The following is a 26948-nucleotide window of genomic DNA, read 5'->3' on the forward strand; positions in this document are numbered from 1 at the left end:
AGAAGGTGGGGTAGAAGGAAGACTTACTCCCACTCTCTACCTTTTATGCTACTAAACCGTAAATGTATGTTAAATGTAGAAATACAGAGGCAAAAACAAAAAACAAGCAAACAGACAAAAGCTTAAACGAGGTGGTAAGCATTGGCCAGGGTAGGATCCAGCCCAGTCTTACTCCATCCCAGAAAGCCAGCGTGGCCTTGGGCAAACCAGCCAAACTGTCTAGGCCTCTGAGGCATACCTGCCATGCAATGATGTGCTAGCTGCCCCGTCTGCTAAATTTGCTTGTCTATCAAATTCAATGACAGCAACATTTTCCGCACTTATTAATCTGGTACTATAAGGTGACACAGTGTGACCGGGCTCAAATGATGTATGTCACCCCTCCATCCTCTTTCTCCACCTCACAGAAAGTATGAAAACCACAATTCATGTTAACTGGTCTCTAGAACCATTTGCTTAAGGACACTACTCCTATCTGAGAGGGCTCTGCCTCTCACTCTCGTCACCTCCAAAAAGTATTACCTCCTACAGCTATCACACTGGAGGCTAAGTTCCATCAATATCGATGTTTGAGGGGCACAGACATCCAATCTCTAGTAATACCAAAGTGTCTAACCTTGCTGTTCCCAGGTCTGAGTTGGATGTAGCCATGTTTACATTTATAGGCTGTTGTTAGGATTAAAGGATCAGATTGCTCATTGAATAAAGGTGCTTGCTCCCAAGGCTGAGGACGTAAGACCAATCCCTGGGACCCACAGGGTAGAAAAAGGGAACCAACTCCTTTCAAGCGAAGTGAAAAGAAAGAAACACTTTAGCAGAATTAAAAACAGCCAAAAAGGATTATACCAAGTGTTAGGATACAAGCAATTCCACTGGCCTGCTCTCGGGACCTAGCAGCGACTGAGGCCCTGACCTGTTGCTGCCAGCTGTGTCAGATATGTGCTGTAGCTGAAAGGACCAGCCCTGCTGTCTCTCTGTTCTCTGCACTCCCTGTCTCTGTTCTCTTCCTGTGCCCCTTCTCTCTCCCACTCTGTCCCCACTCCCCATCCTCAGGGCTCTGCTCCCCATCTGTCTGCCTGTCTACATGTCCACCTGTCTGCTTCTATCCCTTCTCCAGTTCCTTTTTGCACCATACCTGTTGCATAGCTTAATTTCTCAGGGGTACCCTTGGCTCAGCCACCAAGATACCCCTACGCCACATTATATTTCATAACACCAAGAAGCTATACAGCCTACACAGTGGCCCAAGGTGGAGTCTGGGAATAAAAATGAGAGAACGGGAAGCAAAAATTTGCTCATTGTCTTGATTGACCATGATTCTCCTCAAAGGTCACCTTCTTGGACCGTCTTACCTAGATTATGCCCCGAATCTCTCTAAATTCCTTCTGTGTGGGATACTATGTACTTTACTGTTTTCATCTTGTTTACAGTCTTTCATCTCTGGAGTGTAAGCCCTGCAAGAATGTCGGATTCTCAGAACCTAGAAGGCTTGCCACACAGAAGCTGTTCCAGCAATATCCATAGGCTTAAATTGTAAATGGGGACAGGTTCCCCCTATGGAAATATTGTAGCTCTGAAGGGAAAGTTATCCTGGCAGCTGGAAGTAAAGAAATACCACAAACTCACACCACACAACAAACTTCACACGAGAGATTTATTGGAAAAAAGAAAAAACCACAAGAGAGTGGCTGCCTCTGCCCAGAGGAGAAACAGCAGAGAACTGAGCAGGAGGCAAGCTTTCTATAGGTTTTCTTGGAGGAAGGGAGAACTTTTCAGGGTGGCCTGGAATTGGTGGGATTCTGTGGCCTGATCTTAGGGCAAGCTCAGGGATTGGTGGGATTCTGTGGCCTGATCTTAGAGCAAGCTCACGGATTGGTGAAAATCTGTGGCCTTGATCTTAGGGCAAGCTCAGGGATTGGTGAAAATCTGTGGCCTGATCTTAGGGCAAGCTCGGGGATTGGTGGGATTCTGTGGCCTGATCTTAGAGCAAGCTCGGAGATTGGTGAAAATCTGTGGCCTGATGTTGGGGCAAGCTCAGAGATTGGTGGGATTCTGTGGCCTGATCTTGGAGCAAGCTCAGGGATTGGTGGAAATCTGTGGCCTGATTTTTGTTTTTTGCTTTGTTTTGTTTTGTTTTGTTTTGTTTTGTTTTTTACTCTATAGGGCAGAGCTTGGCCACCTGCCTATTGAGAAACTGGAAATCCCTTGAGACACAGAGGGTTTAGAGTAGTCTGGGGGGCAGAACCTGGTTATTCACATGCTTTCAGAGGCTACAGAAATGAACAGCTGAATTAATGACATCAGAAAGAAAGAAAAGTAGGAGGGCCATGCAAATCTACCTGGACTCTAGGGCTCCTTCCGCCTGCCCTCTTAGGGTGGCCGGTTAGCTGAGACGGGAAGGATGCTGATAGTGAAGGAGCGTTGAAGCTGGGATTGTTGCCTGCCTCCTCTGGGCCTGAGAAGGAATTGGGAAGATACTCCTGTTGGATGGATTTTCTAGGGGAGATATAAACAAGTATCTATTTACCCCCCCCCAACAACAGACCAAACAAATTATCTCACCCAAGTTTAACTTGGTGAACCAGTGAGTTTATTGGGGTTGGTGACAGGCCCATGTGTGGCTCACAAGCAGCTACATTACCAAAAGCCTACATGGAAGACGAACCTTCCTCCCTTATCAAAAGAGAATGTTTTAATTTGAAAGAAATAGCTACACAATACTCTACCTGCCTGTCTCTCATATTCTTCCTTCTTCTTTCTCAATATTCTCTGAGTTTTGGAGAAGGTGTATAGATGTTCGATTATTTTCTCTCATTTATGACTGAGCACAGGGCCCCATGTCAGAGTAAGAGTCCTTTATATCTTAGCAGCTTGGCTGGTTGTGGGTCCACACCATAACTACTACCAGCTGGGGCAGAAAAGTTTTCCTCCAAGATAAAGATGACATCAATAACCCCTGGGAGTAAACACAAATGTTTAGAAGGCAACTGGAGAGGTACACCTTGGTTTTTTAGACAAATGTCTAGTCCAAACTCCATCCCACCTCACCATTCAAGCATTATGATGTCCCAGTAAAAGGTCTCTGAGTTTCATCTTCAAGACAGGCTGAGACCTCTCCGAACAGCTCCTTTTGTTTCTTCAGAAATCACTCTCATCTCTCTCCGTTTCCCTCTGTCTCCATCTCCCTGTTTTTGTCTCTCTGTGTGTCTCTGTCTCTGTCTTCTCCTTCTCTTCCTGACTCACTATGTGGCTGACTGGCCTAGAAGTCACTCTGCAGACTAGGCTGGCCTTGAATTCACAGGTCTATTGCCTCTTCCTGACTGCTGGAATTGAAGGCATTTGCCACTGTGCCCAGTTTCTGTGGATAGTCCTTTTAATACCCCCACCTATCCTATCCCATACTAAACACGTTTGATCTCTTTCCCCTGCCTACTTTCCCTTTTGCCCGGGCCTTGTTACTTCACAGCATAGCACAAGACTTAATTATTGTCTCCTGACACCAACGGAATGTTAGTTCCCTGAGTAGAATGATCTCTGTCTATTGATGTACCCAAACTGTTTAGAATGGAGAATAGCATACAGTAGATGATTAATTGTAGTGGGTTGGCCTGATGCTACTTGTATTTTAGTGCTAATACTGGTTCCTCAAGGCCTGGTTGCCCCAGAGACGAGAGAGTGAGTCCACACAGAGACCCAAGGGACTCTAAGTGACATTGTCCCCAAGTTCTTTCTGGTTGGTAAATAAAGATGCTGACAACTAATAGCAGGAAGAAGAGACATAGGTGGGGTTTAGGATTCCCAAGCTGGAGGTCAGAGGACCAAGGGGTAGGTTAGAAGAAGGTGAATGGGGGTGGAGCTGCCATGGGTTAGGTGAGTCATGACAATGTGGACCTGAGAGTCAGCCATTTGGAGTTAAGGGCAGCCCAGGTGAAACACAGTAAGTAATACCTTGGGGTTATTGATAGGAAAGTAGATTCTAACGGCATATAAGGTAGATAATCTGCTCAACTCTCATGCTGTTCATGGCTTATTGTAAATAATAAAAGCTATGTGTCCCTCTATCCTTATTCGGGAACTGAATGATCAAGGTGGAGTAGAAACCCCAAGTTGGAATTGAAAATTGCTACAACAATTAATAAATATCATGGGGTACAGGGTTAAAGGACCACTCGCAGGACCCTGTAGACGTTGGTGACCTGTTAGTTCATTGGTTTATTCTACCACATGTTTACTGCTTTGCAGTACTAATTACTGGGCATCGGCTCTCCTAGAGTCTCCACAAGTCCTAACTCTGGATATGAATTTGAAGAAGCCCTATTCTGGAGGCCCCAGCGAGAGTTCTAGATTATGACTGGCTCTGTGACTGGCTCTGTGACTGGCTCTGTGGCTGGCTCCTTTGTTAGCCAGTTCATCTACAGGCTCAATATGGTATCATGAGCGGTGTTTCCCAGGTCCTAATCTCTAGAACCTAAGACTGCTGCCTTTGGTGGTAAACAGGATTCATACTTGTGATTAAGTGAAGGTTTTTAAGATGAGATTTTAAACTGGATTATCAGGGTGTCCTAGTTTGAATGTAAAATACCTGCACAAGCACGTGTGTGTACACGCCAGGTGGCAGTGCTCTTTCAAGATGACCTGACAGACCTAGCTGGAGAAGTAGGATACCGGGGATGGGAGGAAGCTCCAGGCTTACAGATGAGCTCTTCTTCCTGCCCCCTCTCCTATCTGGTCCGTGAAGAGTCACAGTGTGAGATTCATAGTCTCACAGTGCTGGAAACAAGGTTTCAAGCCACTCCCACTCAGCCATCCTTCCCATCAGAATAGACTACTCATCTCAAATTGTTAGCCAAAATAAACTTCTCCTTACTTAAATTGCTTCTTGTATTTAGTTTTTTTATCCTACAAGTTAATGGATATATGTAATATATTTCAAACATTTTCACACACACACACACACACACACACACACACACACACACACACCCCATTATCCTCTCATCTCCCTAAGTGTTAAATCTCTTCTTCCCAAGGAGTCACCTTCTACTCTCCTGTCCCTTTGTTGTTTTTGTTTGGGTTTTAGTTGAGGGATTTTATTATTTTTTTAATTAGGATTGCTTGCATGAGTATGGTTTGGTGGGGGAGTATTAACAGAGCATGGCTCTCCTGGCGTTGCCACAAGACCCTAGGAGCATGCACAACTTATCAGTGGCCACACCACCAAATAAAGTGAATCCTCTGCCCCTAGTAACCATTAACTGTGATTAGCCCCTCTGTTAGAGGCTGAACCTCAGTAACCCTGCCTCCATGCCCCGATGGAATATTGGCAGGCCTCATCTTGTACAGGTCTCATGTAAGTAACTACAGCTGCTGTGGCATTCTTCCCACACTGTCTTCCTTCCAGGATGTTCCATGAACCTCAGAGGGGGTGACACAGATGTCCGGTTTACAGGTCGAATGGCTTCCTGTCGGGTATTTGATTACAGTGACAAGAAGATAGCTAATACACTGGGTCCACCTTAATGTAACCATGAATCTCTTCATAGGAAGCAGATTTGAGAAGGAAGGAGAAGATGAAAACAGAAGCTGGAGTGTGGAGCCTTGGCGAAGCAGGGAGGAGCCACGGGGGGGGGGGGCAGATGACCTCTAGAAGCTGGAAAACAGAAAGAACCTGTTCTGCCTTCTTTCCAGAAGGGATCAGTTCTGCCAACATCTTAGCTTTGAAGAATGACCCCCAGATTATAAGAGAATAAATGTGTGCTTTTTTTTTTTTTTTGGTTCTTTTTTTTTCGGAGCTGGGGACCGAACCCAGGGCCTTGCGCTTCCTAGGTAAGCGCTCTACCACTGAGCTAAATCCCCAACCCCGAACGTGTGCTATTTTTAAGCCACTAAATCTGTGGCAATTTATTGAAGTAACAACAGGAAACATTCATTCCATTCTATAGACAGCCCCACCCCATAACCACCAGCACAAATGCTGCCTCTCTCTCTCTCTCTCTCTGTGTGTGTGTGTGTGTGTGTGTGTGTGCGTGTGTTTAAATTGTGTGGCTTTTGTTGTTTGCTTTGATTTTCTGACTTGCTTTTGTTGTGATGTGAGTTTGCTTGTGTTTGTATTTATTGAGACAGGATCTCACCATGTACCCCAGACTGGCCTTAAACTGGCCATCTTTCTTCTATAGCCTCCCAAAATTTGAGACTACAGACATGTGCTTCTGTACCCAACCCACAATTCCCCACTGTTCTTCATCCTCGCCTCTTTGTTTTTTAAGAACAGAGTCTCCTGTGGCCCAAGCTGGTCTGAAACTTGCTGTGCTGGCCGAAGATGATTCCAAACCTCAAATACTCCTGCTATTACTTCCCGAATAATACACACTCAATCTGTACGGTGCTGGGGATTAAACCCAGGGCTCTGTGGCTACTAGGCATGATCTCTACCACAGCCTCAATCATCAACAGACCTTACCCCCTCAGAACTAAGGTTAGAACCTGACCATAGTACAGAGGCTCAGTGACTACTAGTCTGTTTAGCCTTCTTCCCTATCTCAAACGGATCTCAGTGCCTGCAGATAGCAGTCTCTGTACCCAACATCATGGCTGTCATCTTTATCATAATCTTAGGATAATATCTCCTCCCAGCCACATCTCCAGAATGAGAACTCTGATGGCCCTTCAATTTTGTGTTACACACACACACACACACACACACACACACACACACACACACACACATGCATACATGCATGCCCACTACTATCCAAAACAGCAAGAGACTCCAAGTCTATAAACCCACAATGGTCAGCCTTGTCTTTGCCCAGTGCCCTGGAGAAACCCAGGCTGTCAAGGAGAATTAATTCAGGGTAGCAGAAAATCCAGAGTATGAGGAGTATCCAGAAGACACTCAGGCTACAGGGTGGCCTTAGATCTAGGGTGAAGCCATCTCCTGGAGCCCTGGAAGAGATGCCCCCATAAAACCTAATGGGTATTTGAAATATTGCCTGCAGGGGAAGATGGGAAATGGGGAGAGTTTTCATTCTCTCAGGGACCAGAACGAAGAAGCAGTAACTGGGAAAATGGGCTACTTGGCATCAGGGACTCAAAGTTATGATTCTTCCTCCTGGTATTTGCCCTGGCAAGAGACAGGAGTGATGGCAGCATCGTGGCCTGGTTGACACTTGGGATTCCCAGGCCCTTCCCACTCCCAGGATGACCTTTACTGGACTGACAGTGTGTTGGACGCCAGAGGTGAGAGTGGATGGTACCTTATGTTCCCTGCAGTCTCAGACTTACCTCCACCCAACATTCTGTGGCTCCTAGCTCTGAGACGGGAGGGGTGTGGTGAACAAGAGGATCATACCAGTCAGAGGCAAGAATCATACATTGGAGGGCAGGGAGGTCCAGGGTTCTTCCCTAAGCAAGGCGGGGAATGGGCTCTGATGCAGTAAGCATTTGATGTGGTGTGTCACAGCCTTATTCCTTGGAGAAAGTGGGTGTTTGCTGTCAGGAGCAGAAGCCAGAGGAAGGGACCTGATGCACACTCGTTGGCTGTTTCCTTGGACAGCCATCTGCCCACAGCCTATAATTCAGAGGCCCAGCTGCACTTGGTGCTTGACCGATCTGATTGTGCAGAGGAGAGATTACCGAGTGCAGTTCGGTGATTGGCAGGTGCCCCGGAGCCCAGCTGCCCTGGTAGCATAGTGGACTCCAAGTGACACTGTTCTATCTCTGAATGCCTGGCTTCCAATTATTCAGGCCTCCCAGAACCCCACAGTCACCTGCAATCCTGTCGTTCCTTAGAACCCCTGCTTCCCCCAGAGTAGCGTGTGGATGAGTGTGCAAACACACCCCATAGGGATCTGCTTGAACTCAGATGGCACACCAACAGATTCCCAAGAAGTGCCAAAGCTAGTCTAGGTCTCTGTCTGTCTGTCTGTCTGTCTGTCTGTCTGTCTGTCTGTCTGTCTGTGTCTGCCTCTCTCTGTCTGTCTCTCCCCATCCCCCACCTTCACCCTGGGCTCTCAAAAACAGTCTGATGCTGAGGTGCTGAGAAAGAGTGTCAACTGTGCCGGGCACAGGCTTGACGTTCAGTAAGCCTCAGCACCTCAGCAAAGAGCTTTCTAAATTAACAGATGATACTGGACGCAAACAACGAACCCTGAGGATCCAAAATGACTTTATTAGCTTGCCTAGAGCCATGAGTGTCTGGTTGGAAATCAAAACACATATTGTGACACTAACCTCTCCCTCCAGTCACACAGAAAGCTGTACTTTATGAAATGTCACTTGAGAGATGCCTCAGTGAACTAAAAGCCTGCATGCAAGCAGGACGACCTGAGTTTGGATCACGCACAGGCACATGCGTGTGCACACGCACATACATGCACACACACTAGTGCATGCATACACCCAGATGTACATACACACATGCATGCGCGCGCACACACACACACACACACACACACACACACCTGTGTAAGAAACTGGAAGTGATAGTACACGGGCGTTCTATGTGGGAAGAAGCATGAGGATTCCTGGCACTTGCTGCTGGCCAGGAGAGCTGAAGCAACAAAATTCAGGTTCCATGAGAGATTTTACCTCCTAAAACTAGGTGAAGGGTGATAAAAAAAAATGCATAATGTTGACCTCTGACCTCTACATACAAATGTACACATGTGAACACACATACCCCCCAGAGACACATGTGCATGCATACACACAAGTGTGTACACACACAAGTGTGCACACGCATATACATACACACAGACACATGCACACACATACCACACACACACACAGAGCCACATGTGCATGCATGTACACACACACAGACACACAGACACACACACATACACACACACACACACACACGCACACACGTCAAAAGAAGTAAAGATCAAGGGTCCAAGTGCCAGAGCCAGAGCCATGGAGTATCTGAGTACAGTGGACAGTCCAAAGGTATGGATTCTGGACCCAGTGCTCAGATTTGAACCTGGTAACCTGAATCTGGAATATTTACTCCCTAGAGCTCTGTGTGTTCATGACTTGGGCCCTAGCCTTGTGCCACTGGGACTTGGTGGAATCCTGAAGAGGCAGAGGCTGCTGGAATGTCTTCAGGTTCTTCTTCCAGAGGACCGGGGTTTCATTCCCAGCACCTCCAACTGTCAGTAACCCCAGTTCCAGGGCATCTGACATCCCTGATAGCCTTTGTGGGCACCTAGATATATTTCTTTATATATCCAGGCAGCCTGAGCCGAACCAGCAGGTTTTCATCAGATGAAGTCTGACAGCTTTAAGAAGTACAGCAGTGGGGGTTGGGGATTTAGCTCAGTGGTAGAGCGCTTGCCTAGCAAGCGCAAGGCCCTGGGTTCAGTCCCCAGCTCTGAAAAAAAAGAAAAAAGAAGTACAGCAGTGAAGCTCAAATGTGATTCTGAGCCCCCAAAACCTCTTCTCGTCTATACCATCACTCTGTCAGATAGAGAGCCCCTTGAAGCCCTGTGCACTCTGAGCATCTCTCTGGGGAGCTCTGCTGGCACAGAGCCAGGTCCCTAACACACAGAGCAGATGCTACTGAGCCAAAGGGTGAGTGGGTACATGAATGAGTTTGATTTGTAGGGTACTGCTCCCCTCAAGCAACCCTTCATCTCACGCATGACTCAGTGTACAACTGTCTCCTCCGTTGAAGCCAACCATTAAGTTTTGTAGCATGCTACACTGAAGTGCCCAGAAAAGCAGAGGAAAGAGGGTTTGTACTTCTGGAACCCTCAGAGCAGGCTGAAGGCCCACCACTTTTACGTTATGTACGCTGGTGCTTTGACATCTAGGGTCCTTCTGATACTGGAGAGACTGTTCCCCCAGAGTGAGGCACTCCCTAGGCATGGTGAATGGCTAGGCTGCAAGCATTTTGTCCAAATGTGAGCCACTGAGCCAAAGCCTGCACCCTGTCTCTGCAACCTTCTTATGAGTTCCTGTGTTCCAAATGATGGGCACCTACTCTACTCGTCCCAAAGTCTAGTGTCTGACTACTAGGGATAGCCTTCTTGACATAGCCATGACTATCATTCAAAGCCCATGCTAAATCTATGTCCCCTGACTCCTCTATTTCTTCTTACAGAAATCACAGTTAAGGCTCTCGTACCTTCCCTTCGTCTTCAGCACCTTTGATGAAATTCAGCATTTTCTGGCATACACACTACCCACTCTACAATGACATAGTATGGCTCCCACTCATGAGAATGGTGCACAATAAAAGATCTTTCCTGATAGTAAGTCCTTGGTCTGCTAATCACACTGTAGTTCAGATGTTTTTCATATGCCCTGGCACTGGAGTTTTATGAGTGGTTAGCAGACCCATGTTTACTTTACATGGTTGTCCTCTGCAAGAGCTCTAAGTCTTATTAACCCTTGAACTATTTCTCTATTTATTTTTAAGTGATACTTATTATTTTTTTTGGTTCTTTTTTTCGGAGCTGGGGACCGAACCCAGGGCCTTGCGCTTCCTAGGCAAGCACTCTACCACTGAGCTAAATCCCCAACCCCGTGATACTTATTTTTAAGACTTCACCATGCAGCCCAGGTGGACCTTACAAACCTGCCTCTGCCCCCTCCTCCTGAGTGCCGGGGTTACACATGTGCATTACCATGTCCAACTTAATATGCCATATTTTAAAGCAGAGGTAAGGGGCTGGCTAAGTAGCATGGTGGCTAATGGAGCCTTTTGTGAGGTCGGACAACCTGAGTTTAATCCCTGTGAGACACACACACACACACACACACACACACACACACACACACACAAAATAAAACAAGTCTAGAGTGCAAGACGTCCCTTGTTAGTTCACAGAATCTACGTTTGCTTGGTTTGTGTATTTGTTTTGTGTTGGTTTTGATATACCATTAAGTAAAACGGCTGTTCTAGAAAGGAGACATTCTGACTCTGGCATTTGAGTCTACCTGACATACTGCTCAGCCCCTCCAGGCATGTAACCTCCCCAGACTGAAAGTTTGGTATGAACTTGTTCTTCTGCATGTGTGCGCCATGATGGGTCCACTTTAAAGGAGCCTGAAGGAATTGATCCAGACAGAGAGAACCTTGTATAGTTGGTGTGCAGCATCCAGGAAGATAGCCATGGGGAGGTTAATAGAATTAAGTGAGGAGTTTGGATGGTGTGAGGAGGACAGACCAATAGGGAGTGTAGATAAACTTCTGCTAGTGCGCCACACCAGATTCCACCTTGCCTGTCAAAAGGCTCAAAAGGTGAGGGGATGGAACTGCCGCAAGACATACCTGAGAAGAAGAGGAGGAGGAAGAGGAGAGGAGGAGGAAGAGGAGGAGGAGAGGAGGAGGAGAACAATAACAACAAGGCTTCTACTGGACCTGGAGCTGAGAAGCCAAGACTGTCCAATGAAACAGGGAAAGCAAGTGCCAGCAGCGCTTGCTTTTTCTGTCTCTCAGTCTGGAGTTCTGCAAAGCGGATGAGTGGGTAACCAGGAGGACCAAGAACAGAGTGGACCAAAGGCTGGCTGTCCGCACATAGCCTGGGTCCCACTGATACTGAAGATGGCCAGTAACCCCATTTGGCTCAGGTGGGTCCCAGGTCTTTGGAGCTGAATGCTAAGAAAGGAAAGATAAGAAACCAAGGTAAAGGTGAGAAAGTGGTTCCCTCCACCTGAGCCCATACTGGAGCCTACTGCCTACAGCCCAGCAGTGTCTTCCAGCGCCTGCAGAAAGCCGAGCTGTGATTCCCGCTTTATGGCCTCTGCCAAATGAAGCACAAATTTAACTACATCACTTCCCCAACAGGACAGGGGAGAGGATGGGGATGTCATGCTGGGCTCCTTCAGCCCCCTAATCTAATCACTGGTGTGGGTCATTTCAATTACGGACAGCAGAGAGCAGTGGGGCACGTAGCTGCTCATAAAAGCCTCCATGCTGGGGCTCAGCTAATTATGAAGTTTTCACCGTCTCTGCAGGTAAATAACTCAGAACTGAGCAGTGGCAACATCCAAGGAGCCAAAGTCAGGGAACTGAATGGGACATAGACAGGCATAAGAATAGATGCGGGTTTAGGCAAGCTGACAAGGAGAACAGAGTGGGGGGACCTGGACACATAGTGGGACTGCAAGAGATAGGATGAGGCCAGTCCTTCCCAGAGTAAACACACACAAGCCCTAGAATGTGTCCTGGGTGGCTTCCTGCCATGCAAGAACTCTGTCTTGGCTCCATACTCCTTTCATGGCTACTGTATGTTTCCTGATTCTCACCCTCTAACCCAGGCAGTGAGGCCACAGAGACTTGCTGTGGATGGAGATTTAAATGCTAAAAAGCTCAGCTTCTTTTTCTGCTCCCACCCTAGAATGGTCTGTAAAAGGCAGCCTTGGAGGCAAGGAACACCCTCTGTCACCTCAGTATTTGCCACACAAAAAGACTGGGGGTGACGCTCAGTTGGCAGGATGCTTCCCTAGAATGCACAGGCCCTCAGTTTATTCTACAAGCCATATAAAGCCAGGGATGGTGAAGCAAGCTTATAACCCCATTGTTGAGGAAGTAGAGACAGTAGGAGCAGAAAACCAAGGTCATCCTCAAATACATAGCAAGTTCGAGGTGCATGAGATCCCCATCTTTAAAAAAAAATCAAGACAACAAAACGAATAAAAAGATAGACTACCATGCTCAGGGAGGTCACAACGGCAGAGAGAGTAAGGTGAAGCAGAGGGGTCTTGGCTAGTCCAGGACCTGTGCTTTCCTTTGTATTCAACCCATTTCCCTGGAGCTGTGATTTCTTAGATAACGGGGGACAGCAGATGGCAGGAGCAGTCGCAGCTGGGAGAATCCCATTTTTGCTCTGTTCCTTGGTTTCCTTCGTCTCTGAAACAAAACTCATGAGAAGTATAAGCGTGTGGAAGAGCTGAGCTAAAACCGTTCCATATACCAGGCTGCGGGCAACCATGTTTCTTTCAGGGCAGAGCACACTTTCCCAGGAGCAGCGTAGAGCCATGGGCTTCTTAGTGCCACTGCTTTGGGCAGCAGATCTGGCCCTGAGGCTGCCAGCCGATATCAGGGCTGCAGGACTCTAGACAGAGGGACTCTACTTAGAGGTTACCTTCCACCAGGGAAGGATTGCTTCTTAGAGGATGTTAGAAAGAGCCTAGGTGATGCTAAGTGCGGTAAAAGTGAGCTAGCCAGGATGTGGAATGGAAGTCTCTCTCGGGCCCCTCCACTACAAAGGGGTCAGTTGATGGCATCAGCCCTTGAACCTTAGATCCTATTATAAGGCCCCTCACTCCTCGGGAGAAGCTGAGTCCTTACTTGAATGCAACTAGAGATGCTGGAAATCAGACCTCACACCAAAAGCTCTAGGCCGGAACCTCTCTATTGATGGCAGGCGAGTCCCCTGTTTGTATTGTCATCTGTTATTGACTTTTTGAAATGTCATTAAGTTGTTTCATTTTGCTCTCAGAAGTCTGTGACATGGAGATAGTAAATATTTATAGCATCCATTTCAAGAAAGTCAAATTGTGGTCTGAGAAATGAAGTTCAAGCTCCCCCGGGTAAACAATGATGGACCAGACCTCCTGCCTCTGACTCCTCCAGCATGCGTTTAGGAAGGAGGAAATGCCACAGCCATGCCTTTCTGAACTCCCCCTCTGATGGCAGCGGGAGGAAGTAGAGAAGGGCAGGATTAACTTAAGAAGCTAACAACACCACAGAGGCAGAGGAGGCCAGTGATTAAAAAAAAAAAAGATAGGAAGTGAAGAAGGAAACAGGTGGAGTTTGCATGGACACTTCCTGTTCACAAACTTTTTGTGTTCCCCATTTCATTAACGGCAGCAGTGGAATTTCATGGACAATTGGCGTTGAGCACTAACTGGGAGGTAATGAAAGACGGGGTGCAGGTAAAGGCTGTTGGAATTTAAATTCTTTTTCTTCAGAGTGGGGATGGGAGGGCAGATTTTTTTTTAAAGGCAATTTTAGTCCTGGAATAGGTTTCTAGAAAACAGCTTTGGACTTTCATGGCCTGAGCTCGAAGCACCAGGATGTATAATATCTCTAAGCCTCGCTGTGTCGTTCTGCCCACTGGTCTCCTGAGGACCACGGTCTGTGATGGAGAGCGATGTGGAGGCCCAGGGAACTGGATGTCTGACCTTGGGTAGATTTTGTCCCTCTGACTTGGAAACGCACATCAGACACTTGTCCGTCAAGCAGTAAGCTAGTATGAAGTGTTCTGTGGTCATCCCTGCAGAATCCCTGCGTGCAGAGCTCTAGGGATCTAGGCTAGGTGCAGGGGGGAGCAGAAAGAGCAAACAAGAAACTGGAAACCCACACACACCAAAGACTCAGACCACAGCCCTTCTCTGTTGACAGCAGGCAAGTCTCACATTTATTTTCACCATCTATTATGTACTTTTCAAGATGCCATTGAGCTTGATTTTGCCCTCATAATTCTATGATGTGGAGAGACTAAATATTAGCAGCCCTTGCTTTAAATAAGGCAAACTGAAGTCTGAGGTCTCCCAAATGAACAGTGATAGAAGCAGGCTCAGCATGGGGGGCTGGAAGCATGTGGCCTATTAGATAATTTGTCTGTCTGTCTGTCATCTGTCTGTCCCTCTTCCTCCTCATATACACACAGGGATTAAAGAGGCTACCAAGGGAAAAGGATATAAGGCAACGTGAGGTCAAAGACAGAATTGAGGAAGACAGCCATGTATTGGTGATCCTGGAGGATTTAAGCTGGTTTGAGCAGCTTACTGACATATGGACTGTTGAAGCAGACTGTACCAAATGAAGCTGGGCATGGTGGTACAATACATTCAGTCTTAGCACTTGGAAGGTAGAGGCTTTGAGTGTCAGGGGTTCAAGGTTAGCCTGGACTGTAAGAGACCTTGCTTAAACCCAAGTGTAAGCAGTGGCTGATGGTTCGGAGAGTGAAAGCTTGCTTGTTGCTACATACCCTATTCTGTTTATACATCTTTATTAGGAACATATATGTTTACTGCTTCAGTCAATAGCCAATGAGATGCTTGTCTCTGGAGTCACTGAAAAGAGACAATAGCATCCCAGAGGCGTCTTTTAAACCTACCCATCCCTCCTTCTTCAGACCCTCTCCAAACACTGTTCAGCTTTCCCTACGTGTTATGACCTCATATCAAGCGAGACCAGCAGTCTCCACTGTCACATCCTGCTCCACAGTGCCCAGAGAGAGCATAAGGTGACAGTATAGAGCCCCAGCACGGCGAGGTAGATTCGGAAGAGCAGCTGATCAAAGTGGCACAGGATGGCGAGCCACTCCACCTCCTTCTGGTAAACCTGATCCCGAGTTCGGAGAGAGTTGTTGATGGATTGGAGCTGGAACCAGAAATCCTTCAGAGTATCTGATGGGACCTGGTGCTCCTGATGAACCGGGGACTCTGTGTGATAGAGGGAAACACTCTGAATGAACCAGGAACTACTTGTTCTTATTCTTTAAGGAAAAGTCTTTGCTGGAGTTGAGGACTCTCACCATGGCTGGTTAGAGGAGGCACAGCTACGCTGAGGGAACTCCCAGGGAACGTGGCAGAGCTGGACCGTGTTGAGGGGCGTGTGGAGGCTGCATCTATCTAGATTTCTGAGTGAGGGTGATAGTTAAAGTTCTTTGTGTAAAGCAACCAGAACCCAACTATTCCTCCCCACGTGTGTATGTGTGTGTGTGTGTGTGTGTGTGTGTGTGATGTATATGTGTGTGTATGCTTATATGTCAGAATTCTACAACTTTTGAGTTCATGGCTCAGTCACTCTTGTGGAAATGACGAAAACTAGAGGTGACAGAAGACCCGATCTACAAGCTGAAATGACCTCCAGCAGGAGGTAGCCTTCAGTTCAAAGAGGAAACCTCAAACACAGACCAGGCACTTTAAAGCCAGTGTTTGCCATCATTCACTCAGTTCAGACATGGTTTGATGCTTCCCCAGTAGAAACAGGTGCTTAGTATAACAAAGCAAGCAGGATTGGTGTGGGGGGAGAGGGAGCGGTTGGGGGGGGGTTCCTCAAGGCTTCTGACGAACCTGTGTCCTCAGCACATGGAGCCCTGAGGTACAATCTAGACTCATCGGCATCAGAGTCCCCTCGAAGGCACATAAGAGGCCGTTCTTGCTCACTGTGCCGCTCCTCATAGAGGAATTTGATCAACAAGATGGATTTGGATAAACTGAGAACCAAGAGGGCCATGCAGACGGTAAAGAAGACCCCTGTGGGAGAACCAGAGCAGAGAGGAGGGGGTTAGCAGAAGTCTTCCATAGGATGAGTAGATCTTGGCCAGGAGTGGTCTAGGAGGGTGTCAGGTGACATTGGGGCTGCTTACCAATCAGAGATGTGCACCCTGCGCTTCTTGGCACCTCATCAGACATGTTGACCCTGAAGACTGTATAGCCCACCAGCACATTGGTCTTGAACACAATTCTGGCACGACAGTTGGGGGGCAAGTAGAAGCTTCCCAGGTCCACGAGCATCAGGAAGATGCTAGGAATCAAGAGGCTCACAACATAGGCCAATGGACATCTGCGAATCACTACCTGGCAGGGAACAAGGGAGCTTTTCAGTCTAAGCAGAAGACTTAACACTTGGTTGAGTCCATGGCACTTAAGTCCCACCGCTCGTGCATAATGACAAATGGCAATGTAAGTTATAGTAGGAATGTATTTGAGGTGGCCTGGTGTGCTGGTAAATGCCTGTGATCTCAGAATTTAGGGAGCTGAAGCAGGAGGATTGCTACTTGTTGGAAGCTAGCCTGGACTACACAATAAGACCCTGTCTCAAACACCACACACACACACACACACACACACACACACACACAGCTATTTTGTGGTTCAAAAAGATGGAAAGGTAAATTTTCAATCGACCTAACAATGCCGTTGTGTGTGCATGGGTACACAGATGCTGTCCATGCAGATACATGCAGAAACCAGAGAAAGATGTCAGGTGCCGTCCTTTATCATTCTGTGAGTCATTGCGTGAAACACGGCATCTCACTAAACCAGAAGCTCAGCACTTGGATGGCTAGCTTGTGAGTTCTCTGACACACCTCTGTCCCCCAGTGCTGGGGTTATAATTGGAGGTGTAGCTCAGTTGATAAAGTGCCTATCTAACATGTACAACACCCTGGGTTCTAGCCCAGTACAGCATAAACTGGAAGTGTTGGTAACACCTGTTATCCAAGCATTTGGGAGGTAGAGGCAAGAGAATCAAGGTCCCATCTCTGAGGCGATGATTCCTCTCAGGGCAGTTAATAGGGTCTCTCCTGAGGTGGACATTCAGTAAAGCCTGACAGAGCAATCCAGCATCCTCATCCCTTAGCTGTTGAATTTAGACCAGCATTCTTTTTTTTTTTTTTACAATTTATTTTTTTTTATTAACTTGAGTATTTCTTATATACATTTCGAGTGTTATTCCCTTTCCCGGTATCCGGGCAAACATCCCCCTCCCCCCTCCCCTTCCTTATGGGTGTTCCCCTCCCAACCCTCCCCCCATTGCCGCCCTCCCCCCACCAGTCTAGTTTAGACCAGCATTCTTTTTTTTTTTTTTGGTTCTTTTTTTCGGGGCTGGGGACCGAACCCAGGGCCTTGCGCTTCCTAGGTAAGCGCTCTACCACTGAGCTAAATCCCCAGCCCCTAGACCAGCATTCTTAACAGCTCTCATTTCTTGAGTTTGCCAGACAATGGGTCACTTGACTGCTTTCTATGCGTTGGCTCACATGCTGGATGCTTTCACATCGATTATATTATTTGTTTCCTTCTCATTTTCAACATGTAGGGTAGATAACACCCTCCATCTCATAGATTTTTCAAAGCACTGCACCCGTAAGTAAGTCAAGTCAGCGACTAAGCTGTGATGTAACCCTACTTCTTCTGATTCTTGGAGCTTGTCAGCTACAAATCAGCTATCAGAGGAGAGATAGAACTGCTCTGGGAGAAAAGTACAAAGAAATGGCCACAAACACAGAGGAGGTATAGAGGCTGGTGATGGGGGTGGGCACGTTGTCTGGGGTGGGGGGAGTGTCTACCACACACCTTGTTGATGAGAGCTGAGGCTCCCTTAGCCATCAAATCCAGGAACATGTCCCGGTTCAGTGGAGCTTGGCAGGCCAGAGCTGTTTGGTGGATTGTAGCCTGGCTGTTGTCTTCTGCATTAAACATAATTGGCTGCAAATATCTATACCAGTGCAGCACACATTGCTTTGCAATAATTTGGTTAAAACACATTTCTATCAAAGTGCAGTCAACAAGAACAAAACCCACAATGAACCATCATCAACCTGCATCTCTGTTGGCTCTAATGAGGTAGCTATGAGAGACGGTGGTGGGAGGGAGGAAGAGCATTGAGTGGCCAGAGGCCCAGAGGGCTTTATGTTGTGATGCAGCCTGGAAGGTTGGCGATCTGGCCTCTTTGGAGTGGGGGGATGGAGGGATCATACCTGCTCGGATGGAGGAAGAAGTGAGATCACCTTGGAAGATTTCATAGCAGAGATTGCATGAGGTGGGAGAAAAGCATATGAGCATCACCCTAAAGACAAGCACAAGGCATGTCGGTTAAGTGGGAAGGACCCAGATCTGTAATCATGTATGTATGTATGTATGTATGTATGTATGTATGTATGTATGTATGTATGTTTGTGTGTATGGGGATGGGTTTGTGTATACACATGAATGTGTGCACAGGGAGGCCAGAGAGCAAGTTCAGGTGTTATTCCCAGGGACCTCTCTGTCATTGACTTTAAACTTACGAAGTAGACCAAACTGACTAGTCAGGGAGCCCCAGGGATCTGCCTGTTCCTACCTCCCCAGTGCTGGGATTACAAGCACACCCGACCACACCAGCTTTTCATGTTCTGGAGATTGAACCCAGGAACTCTTGTTTACAAGTCAAGCAATATACCAACTGAACTATTTCCTCAGCCCCTCCCCCTTCCTTTTAAAGAAGCAGGATACTTTTGCCTTGCCAAACATCCCAGGTACAATTGAGCTGCTGTCCTTTTAAATCAAGTTCTGATGTAATTAGCACAGGTAAAGACGCTTCCCCTCCACCCAGATGCAGACAGAAAACATAAATATAGGCTAAAAACCAAAGGTGAGTGAGTGGTGTGGTTCCTCGAAGACCCTGGTTTCCAAGGACATATAGATTTATCAGGCTAAAGGTCCCCAAGTGTCTGGGATTGAGGGAGGTCTGAGAAGACTTATGAAGTGCATGGGCTTTTGAACTGTACATATACACATGGTCCTGAACTTGGAAGGATCTTTACTGGGTCTCAGTAGAAGCCAAAAGCAGAAAGAGACAAGTATCCCATTAGGTAATTAGCTCCTGCGTGGCATAAAACAAAGACATTTTCCTATTTTCATCTATCTTACAAAACTGGAAAGCTGACTACGCCTTCTAGAAGATTCTAATCTCGTGTGTCCTTAGCAAGGATGCAGCCATTCCTAAGAGAAACCAAACAGTGCCACAGTCCGGGGTTTCTTCTAGAACAAAGGACCTACCTTGCTCTTTGCTTTAGAGTCAGTGCCTCCTAAGGATTAAGCTAAAGTTCCCTGTAAGCCTGGTACAGCCTTTTAAAAAGTGCAATGAGAACAAACCGAACCTCTAACCTCATTATTGCTTCCTGGAATTTGTACTGTTACTCGGCCCTTCAGCTTTTCCCTTGTTCAGCAAACACTGAGCATGGAGAGACTGCTGACAAGCTACTGTAAATACCGGACACTTGGTGCATGTGCAGGGACAGTCCCTGCCCTTGCCTGGTCTTCTGAGTTCAGGAACCAGACTTAGTGAGTCTGTGGGCAGAAAGGAGCCTCGTTCCAGAATGAACCAAAACCAGACTCCCTCTCTCACTTGCATGAAGACACGCAAGACGTTTTCCTAAGCTTGGGTGCTATTTTAGGCAGTGCTGGAGACTGAGCCTAGGGCTTCCTGCTTGCTAGACAAATACCCTACCAACTGTACCTCCTTGGGCAGAGTTGATGTCTATGTTAGACACCAAGAGCCTGAGCCTTTCTTGTTCCTCTCTGAACCTCATATACCTGTCGTTGCCCATGTTAGCTTTAACTGACAATTTGATACAGCCTAGAGTTATCTGGGAGAAAAAAACTTGACTGAGGAACTGTCTAGATCAGATCGGTCTCTGGGCCTGTCTTTGGGAGATTGTCTTGATCATTGCTTGACGCAGAAGGGTGCTGCCCACTGTGGGTGGCACCATCCCTAGGCAGGTGGTCCCGAGCTGTATAAGAAGGCTAGCCAAGCACGAACCTAGGAATGAGCAATCTGGAGTACAGGCACTGTTCCTCTGGGGTTTCTGCTTTAGCTTCCTGCCTCGCATTCCTACCCTGACTCCCTTTGATGATAGTGTAACCTGGAAACGTGAGCCAAATAAACCCTTTCCTCCCCAAGTAGCTTTTGGTGACAGTAATTTACCCCAGCAACAGAGATCAAATTCCAACAACCATTAAGCCTGAGAAGACAGATATTCTCTGAACTACATCAGTTTCTGTTACTGATGCTACTCTTCATTCCAACAGAATGGGATGTGACATTAGCCCAAATGGGGCATCCCACTGGGGTCAGGCTTCATATGGGCCTCCTCTCATACATCACAGAAGAACCAATGACTCCTGCTTCTGCGAGGGGAATGTGTCACCTGCTCAGTATGACGCTATTTTCTGTATGCCTGCCCTACCCAGAGCTCATCATTCCTAATGGACTAAAGGAGCTGGTGCCTTTAAATTCCACAGAAAAGGAAGAAAAGGCACTTTAGTTTCAGTCCGTGTTCTCCATTAGACACCCTTCAGGTGTTAGCAATATTATGCCACAATTTCATTATCCATTAAAGCCAGGTAATAATATGTACACAAAGGTATTCGGAGCCTATTGATGTTAATGAAAGAGATCAATCTAATTCAGAATGTGTGTGTGGAGAGCTCCTTGGAGATGGAATAGGCCCCAAGGTTAGCCTCTAATGGCCTCCTTGATGGTAGACCCCACCAGTACTCAATTTTGCATGACCGTCTTTATGACATACTTGGAATTTTGACGCCCAGACTGACGCTTCATACAGAAGCCTGTTTTCCTCTCCTTCCAAGGCTTTCCTAATACCCCCAGTTCAGAAAGAATGGGAAAGTTGCTGCCATTTAAGTGAGAGTCTTGCACCCGAGTGAGGACTTTGGATGTAGACTGTGGGTTGGGCTGGATTAAGTGAGAGTTTGTGATTACTATATTCCTTGAACACTCCTAGGAGGATTCTAGAGCTTAAGATTCCTCTCCCACCTCCTACCTCCTCCCTCCTCCTTGGAAGGCCAACCTGTCATGTATGAGCCTCAACCACAATATTGATCAAGGACTTTTGAAGGATGCCAGAATGTCTTAGATCCTAAGCATTTGAAGTATTCAATGGACAGCTCATCAACATTGCCCTCATCTAGAAAAGGCATGAGGATTGTGATAGAAAGAGATGAGCAAGGTATCCCTCTCTCCCTAATCTCCTTTTCATTTCCCCATCCTTCGTGAGTTTCCTTTGCCTGGTGAGTCCCTTGCCATCCAAAATGACTTCTCTATTTTCCCCCCTACTCCTGCCCGCTCTTGCAAGGTCATACAGAAATCGAATGTTCATCCTGCTGCGTTCTGGAAACCAGCACCTCCAATATGTATTGGAAGTAATCTCCTCTCCCATGGCTGTTGGACTGGGTCCCAGGCTGTACACAAACATCCTTGCAGACAGAAGAGCTTTGTCTGGGCCCCCTGTGGAATGTAGCTGGATTCTAAAGTGGCAGCAGTGCCCTGTGATAAGCAGTATGTGTCCCAGCACTAGTGGCTACAATTGTGCTCTTTGGAGCTAACGGCATCCCAAGTATTTGATGGTAGATAAACAGTAACCTCGTGTGTGTGTGTGTGTGTGTGTGTGTGTGTGTGTGTGTGTGTGTGTGTGTGGTACATTTTGAAGAGATGGTACATTTTGTCTCTCTTGAGTGTTCCAACTGTCCCTACCTCTGCCAGGACAGTGAGTGATTGGATTAACAGGAAGATGGTCCTTTGCTGTCAGGACACCAATGAGCCCACTCTTAGCACAGAGTTGGACTCCAAATACTATAATACCAGCCAGGCGCTTTTGTATGACACCAGGATACCTCAGATGCTAAATTCAGAATGTCTTATATGGTATTAGAGAACAATGAAACCAGGCACGGAACCCATGGCAACCACAGGGGAGGGATGGAGGTTGCTAGATGGAAACCATCGAGGGTTCTGGAACATGCAAGTCTTTCTGGAGCTGCAGGATCACTTGTGAGTCTGGTTGATACGATTTGTGACTTTCCCGGGGATTCTTTGGGGAAACGGTTTCAGAGAGTCAGGTGGGAGCCAGCCTTGCCAGGTAACCCACCTTAGCCCCAGGGCAAAGGCACCTTGGAGAAAACTTCCAGGCCATAAAGTCAAATGTATGTGTTCCTTCTTCCAAGACAACACTGTGGGAACACTTTAACAGAGAAGGATGTGGTGATGAGGAGGGTAAAGGAATTGAACCATGGTTCCTTTGCGGAGGGATACCTCCCAGGAAGGAGCACCTACCTTCTCTCCTATTCCAAACAGACCCTGCTGCTCTCAAAAAGACAAGGTAATATTTAGGGGAAAGAATGACATGTAATTGGAAAGAGAGAGAGAGAACCAACACAGGGGTATGCGCGCGCGCGCGCGCACATACACACACACACACACACACACACACACACACACACACACACTCCTGCTTACCTGCCTCCTCTTTCCTTGGCCTGTCTCCGTGCAGTGCAGGTAATGATGTGTGTAGCATGCCGTGGAGTGCTTGGTAGGTGACTGGTTCCACCTTGCATGTGCCATTCCCTCACATTTCCCTTTAATGTTCTCCATTATTTGGGCTGCATTAATAATGTTTGCAGGCTGATATCTTTAAAATTAATGAGGTGTTTACTCTTTGCCAAGAAACTCATTGAAATTTAAAAAAAAAAAAAGCGTTCTTCCCCCTGCTCTCTTTTTCCTACTGAAAGCGAGTGGACGGGAACTGGGGATGTGGTCAGTGGTACAATGCTTGCCTTGCACGAGAGAGGCCCTTGTTGGAGCCCTAGGATCACAAAACAAAGGAATAAGAGTGGGCACACAATGGACACGTCATTAAATTCTGAGTCAGAAAGAACTCTGGTCCAGAATCTTGGGCTCCACAAGCACATGTTGTAATAGGCTGTCTATTCCATACAGGTGGCCACAAGGGAGGCTCAAACTCCAACACTTTAAGGCTCTGGTTTAATGAACATTTTTCTAGAAAACACATACATTTCCATCAACAACGATCACTCATGCCCTCAGTCACAGTTAATCTCACTCTGATTCTTTGCATCTATCTTTAGTTTGGTCACAGGCACCTCCTCGTTCCCCAAGGCCTGTTTCTGGGGGGAATCTATGTCACGGGCACTCCTGACCTGTTTGCAGCCTCTGTTCTCCAACTGGATTCATTCCTTGACATGAATACCACCTTCCCATCCTGTCACAAATGGCACCTTCACTCTGTGCAGCCTTATCCTAGCACTGTGAGTCTCTATGTGATATGGACTGACCTGTGATCATGACAAGGTGGTTTGCTAGGGAAGCCGGAGGAGCAGGAGCTCTGCAGGAAGAGAGGTGGGCACCACTGCCCTCCTCCCGGCCCCTCAGGACAGACATCTTTCCCTGGAACAGTTTGGCCAACAGTACTCCCAGGGATGCATCAAAGCATCATGTTAGCATGCCCACGGCATGCTCTGGTCAGCAGTTCCTCTGACCCTGAAGCCACTTGTTTGCATTATCTCTCTCTGTGTCTGTCTGTCTGTCTGTCTGTCTGTCTGTGTATCTATCTATCTCTTTTTTCTTTCTCTTATTTATCTCCTTCCCTCCCTTTCCCTTTCCCTTCCTGTCTCTTTCCCTTGTCCTTCCTTTTTTGAAATAGGATCTCATGTAGCCCAGGCTAACCTCAAAAATCAGTTCTAATCCTCTGGCCTCCACCTTCCCGGTGCTGGTATCACAGGTGTGTGTCACCATGCGTGGTTTATGAGGCCAGTAGGATCCATGTAAGCTACCAACAGAGCTACATCCCAGCCCTACTCTTTGTCTCTGATGACGATCTGCTCATCCCTTCAGAGACTCAGCTTAGTAATGTGACCATTTTGTGCATCTGCTTCTAAAATTAATTGATATTTTTCTCAATTAAAAATGGGACAGTTATGTTGGCAAGCGTTTTTGTTGTTGTCTTTGGGTTCTTTTTTTTTTTTTCCAATTCATTGTAAGGCTGATGTCGTGTAGATTGCTGTGGGCTTCGTTCTCAGTGGCAATTAAACATGATAATGTTTGCATAAGCCAAAAGGTTCAGTGGTTTCTGCTGTGAGATGGGTCAGATCTCTGGAATCTGTGCACTGTTCTCTGATTCCTCTGTAGGAGATTACAGAGGATCCTGGGCTACCAGGCTCAGGGTCTCTGCTTGCAGACACTGGTGCACAGGTGGATGGGCAGAGCCATCGCAGCACACTGTTCTCAGGGGGTAATGAGGAGCTGTAATCCAGCAGAGCCCACAGCTCAGCAGAGAAGGCCGAGGACTGCAGGGGATTGGTAACGGGTGGGAAGGAGAACCTACATTAAACCGAATCTGTGCGAAGTCACCAGCGCTGCTCTGCCGGATGTGGTAAGTGGAGGTCACAGAAAGAAGCTGCCACTCGCTGTCATTCAGAAAAGACCTTTTGTCGTTCTCAATGTCTTCTTGGTTCCTCAGGAAGCCCAGGTCTATGTCTTCCACTAAAAACCAACAGAAACAACGGACTTCCGGGGGGAGAAAGGGGACCAGCACCATCACCTTCCCAATTCCCAGTTTTAGCCCTTCTTTTTATCCTGACCCCCGCAGCCCTGGTATCACCAGTATTTGAATTAAAGAGCAGAGGTAGGAAACAAAAATATTTCTAATTTTTATTAAGCTGTGAACTTAGAGTTTGGAACCTGTTCTCCACAGTGTATGAAGCATGCCCTGTGACTTCTAGAACATTCTCAACGGTGATAGAATGCCGATATTATAATAACAAATTAACAGCACTAGTGGGTTATAACTACCCACTAGTTATAACCTTGTTTGAATTTGGAAAAACCCACTGCATCAAGAGGCTTATGGTTTTATTGTTTTTGTTCTTCCTGCCTCTACCTCCAAAGTGCTGGGATTTCAAGCGTGTGCTACCACATCCAGCTGAAGTTACTTTGTAATTTCTTTTATTTTATTTTATGGACATTGGTGATTTGCCTGCATGTGTGAAGGTGTGAAGGCGTCAGATCTCCTGGAACAGGAGTTACAGTTGTGAGCCACCACGAGGATGCTGGGAATTGACCCCCAAGTTCTCTGAAAGAACAGCCAGTACTCTTAACTGCTAAGCCATCTCTCTAGCCTCTGAGGTTTATTTTTAAATAATCAATTATGTGTATGAATGAAATAGATCTGAAGTTAATATCATTTCACCTATGTATGCCCACATAGCCTACGTGTTCCTGGTAGACCGTGGCTCTCATGGTTTATTTACCTGTATGCAGGATGCTATTGAAGGTGAGACTGCAGTTCTGGATATCAAAGGGGAAAGCGTATGTCTGCAAACTGCATGCGGAGACCACCTGGATGGGCTTGTGGTTTCTAATCGTTCCGGAAGAGTTCACGTATACATAGGGCAGGTCAGGAGACCTTTCGACATCCACACTATATGAAACACAAGAGAACCTGTTAGGAAGAAGACCTTAGTCATTTTGAACATACACAGAAGTGAGTAGGAGGTAGTGACCATGAGACCCAAAGCTATACTTAGAAAAAGAGGACAGAATGATACTTCCCATGAGATGATTGGCCCTGAAGGATGCATTCAGAAATGATGAGTCTCATCAATTAACTGCTACAGCATAGACAGGAACTCCAAGCACATAGGTAGATAGATAGATAGATAGATAGATAGATAGATAGATAGATAGATAGCAAGCACAGAAGAGGGTGTCAGATCTCCAGGAGTTAAGTTACAGGACGCTATAAGCTACTCAATATAGGTGCTGGGAAAAGCGGTACAAATTCTTAACTAAGCCATTTTTCCAGCCCCGCAATTTGTATCTTAACTGATGTCAACTCATGACCACTCCATCCTGAATATCCCTTATAGTATGATGACCCCAGTGACTGAAGAAAACAAAAGTATAACAGCAATGACTGAAAGTAAACAGCACTTGGGTCGGAGCAGGTGAATCAACCCCAAGGCCACAGAGATCTGTTCCAGCACACTTACAACTCATTAATGATGATATCAGGGGCCCAGATGGCACTGAGAGGGAGAGAGATCTCTTGAATATCATCGAACAGACTAGAGTTCCAGGACAGAAACTCATCATTCCAAACCTGTTAGGAGTCAAACGGGAACCATCAAAAACGAGGAAGCTTAAGTCCACTGACATAACTGAGTACTGACCCAATTCATCAGCCCTTAATGTGTAGGGGGAAGGAAATCCAGTCTATGACTACATCCTTGCATGGATTCTAATAAACTAGGCCTGCTGCTGAGTTAAGGGACTATTCCAAAGGCAGTACTTCCTCCTCAGAATAATGGAAGATCCCGGTCAGGAAAGCAGCATGCAGAGAGAGATGAAGCATCACTTACCTCTCGGTACCACATGCTTGTCTTTAATTTTTGATTCTGTACATCCTGCAGAGCAAAAAGAATTTCCTCATGCTTCTGACAATTTAAGAGGGAGCAAAATCAAACCCAACCAGCTAGTGCTGTTTTTAAAAACATTACCTAGCCTCCTTGATACCCAAGTAGTCTCAGTTCCTGCTTGTTGTGAACACCTGTGGCTTTGAATGTTGCTCTATTATCCATGACAACATAGCACTCTGACTGCACTTAACATTTTGAGTGATTTTCTAATC

At 46.7% G+C, this 26948-nt stretch overlaps 1 protein-coding gene across 1 annotated transcript in view; it reads right to left on the minus strand.

Annotated features, from left to right (window-relative positions):
- Positions 1-15166: 15166 nt before the first annotated feature.
- The window catches only part of Htr3b (5-hydroxytryptamine receptor 3B), a 29155-nt gene continuing 17373 nt past the window's right edge, over positions 15167-26948 (minus strand). Inside the window, 7 exon segments of the mRNA NM_022189.1 lie at positions 15167-15402; positions 16036-16218; positions 16332-16542; positions 24645-24802; positions 25570-25739; positions 26311-26420; positions 26680-26724. Of these exon segments, the coding sequence (NP_071525.1) occupies positions 15167-15402; positions 16036-16218; positions 16332-16542; positions 24645-24802; positions 25570-25739; positions 26311-26420; positions 26680-26724 (1113 nt within the window).

The sequence above is a fragment of the Rattus norvegicus genome, chromosome 8 (genome assembly GCF_036323735.1).
Source record: "Rattus norvegicus strain BN/NHsdMcwi chromosome 8, GRCr8, whole genome shotgun sequence".
Classification (NCBI taxonomy): Eukaryota; Metazoa; Chordata; class Mammalia; order Rodentia; family Muridae; genus Rattus; species Rattus norvegicus.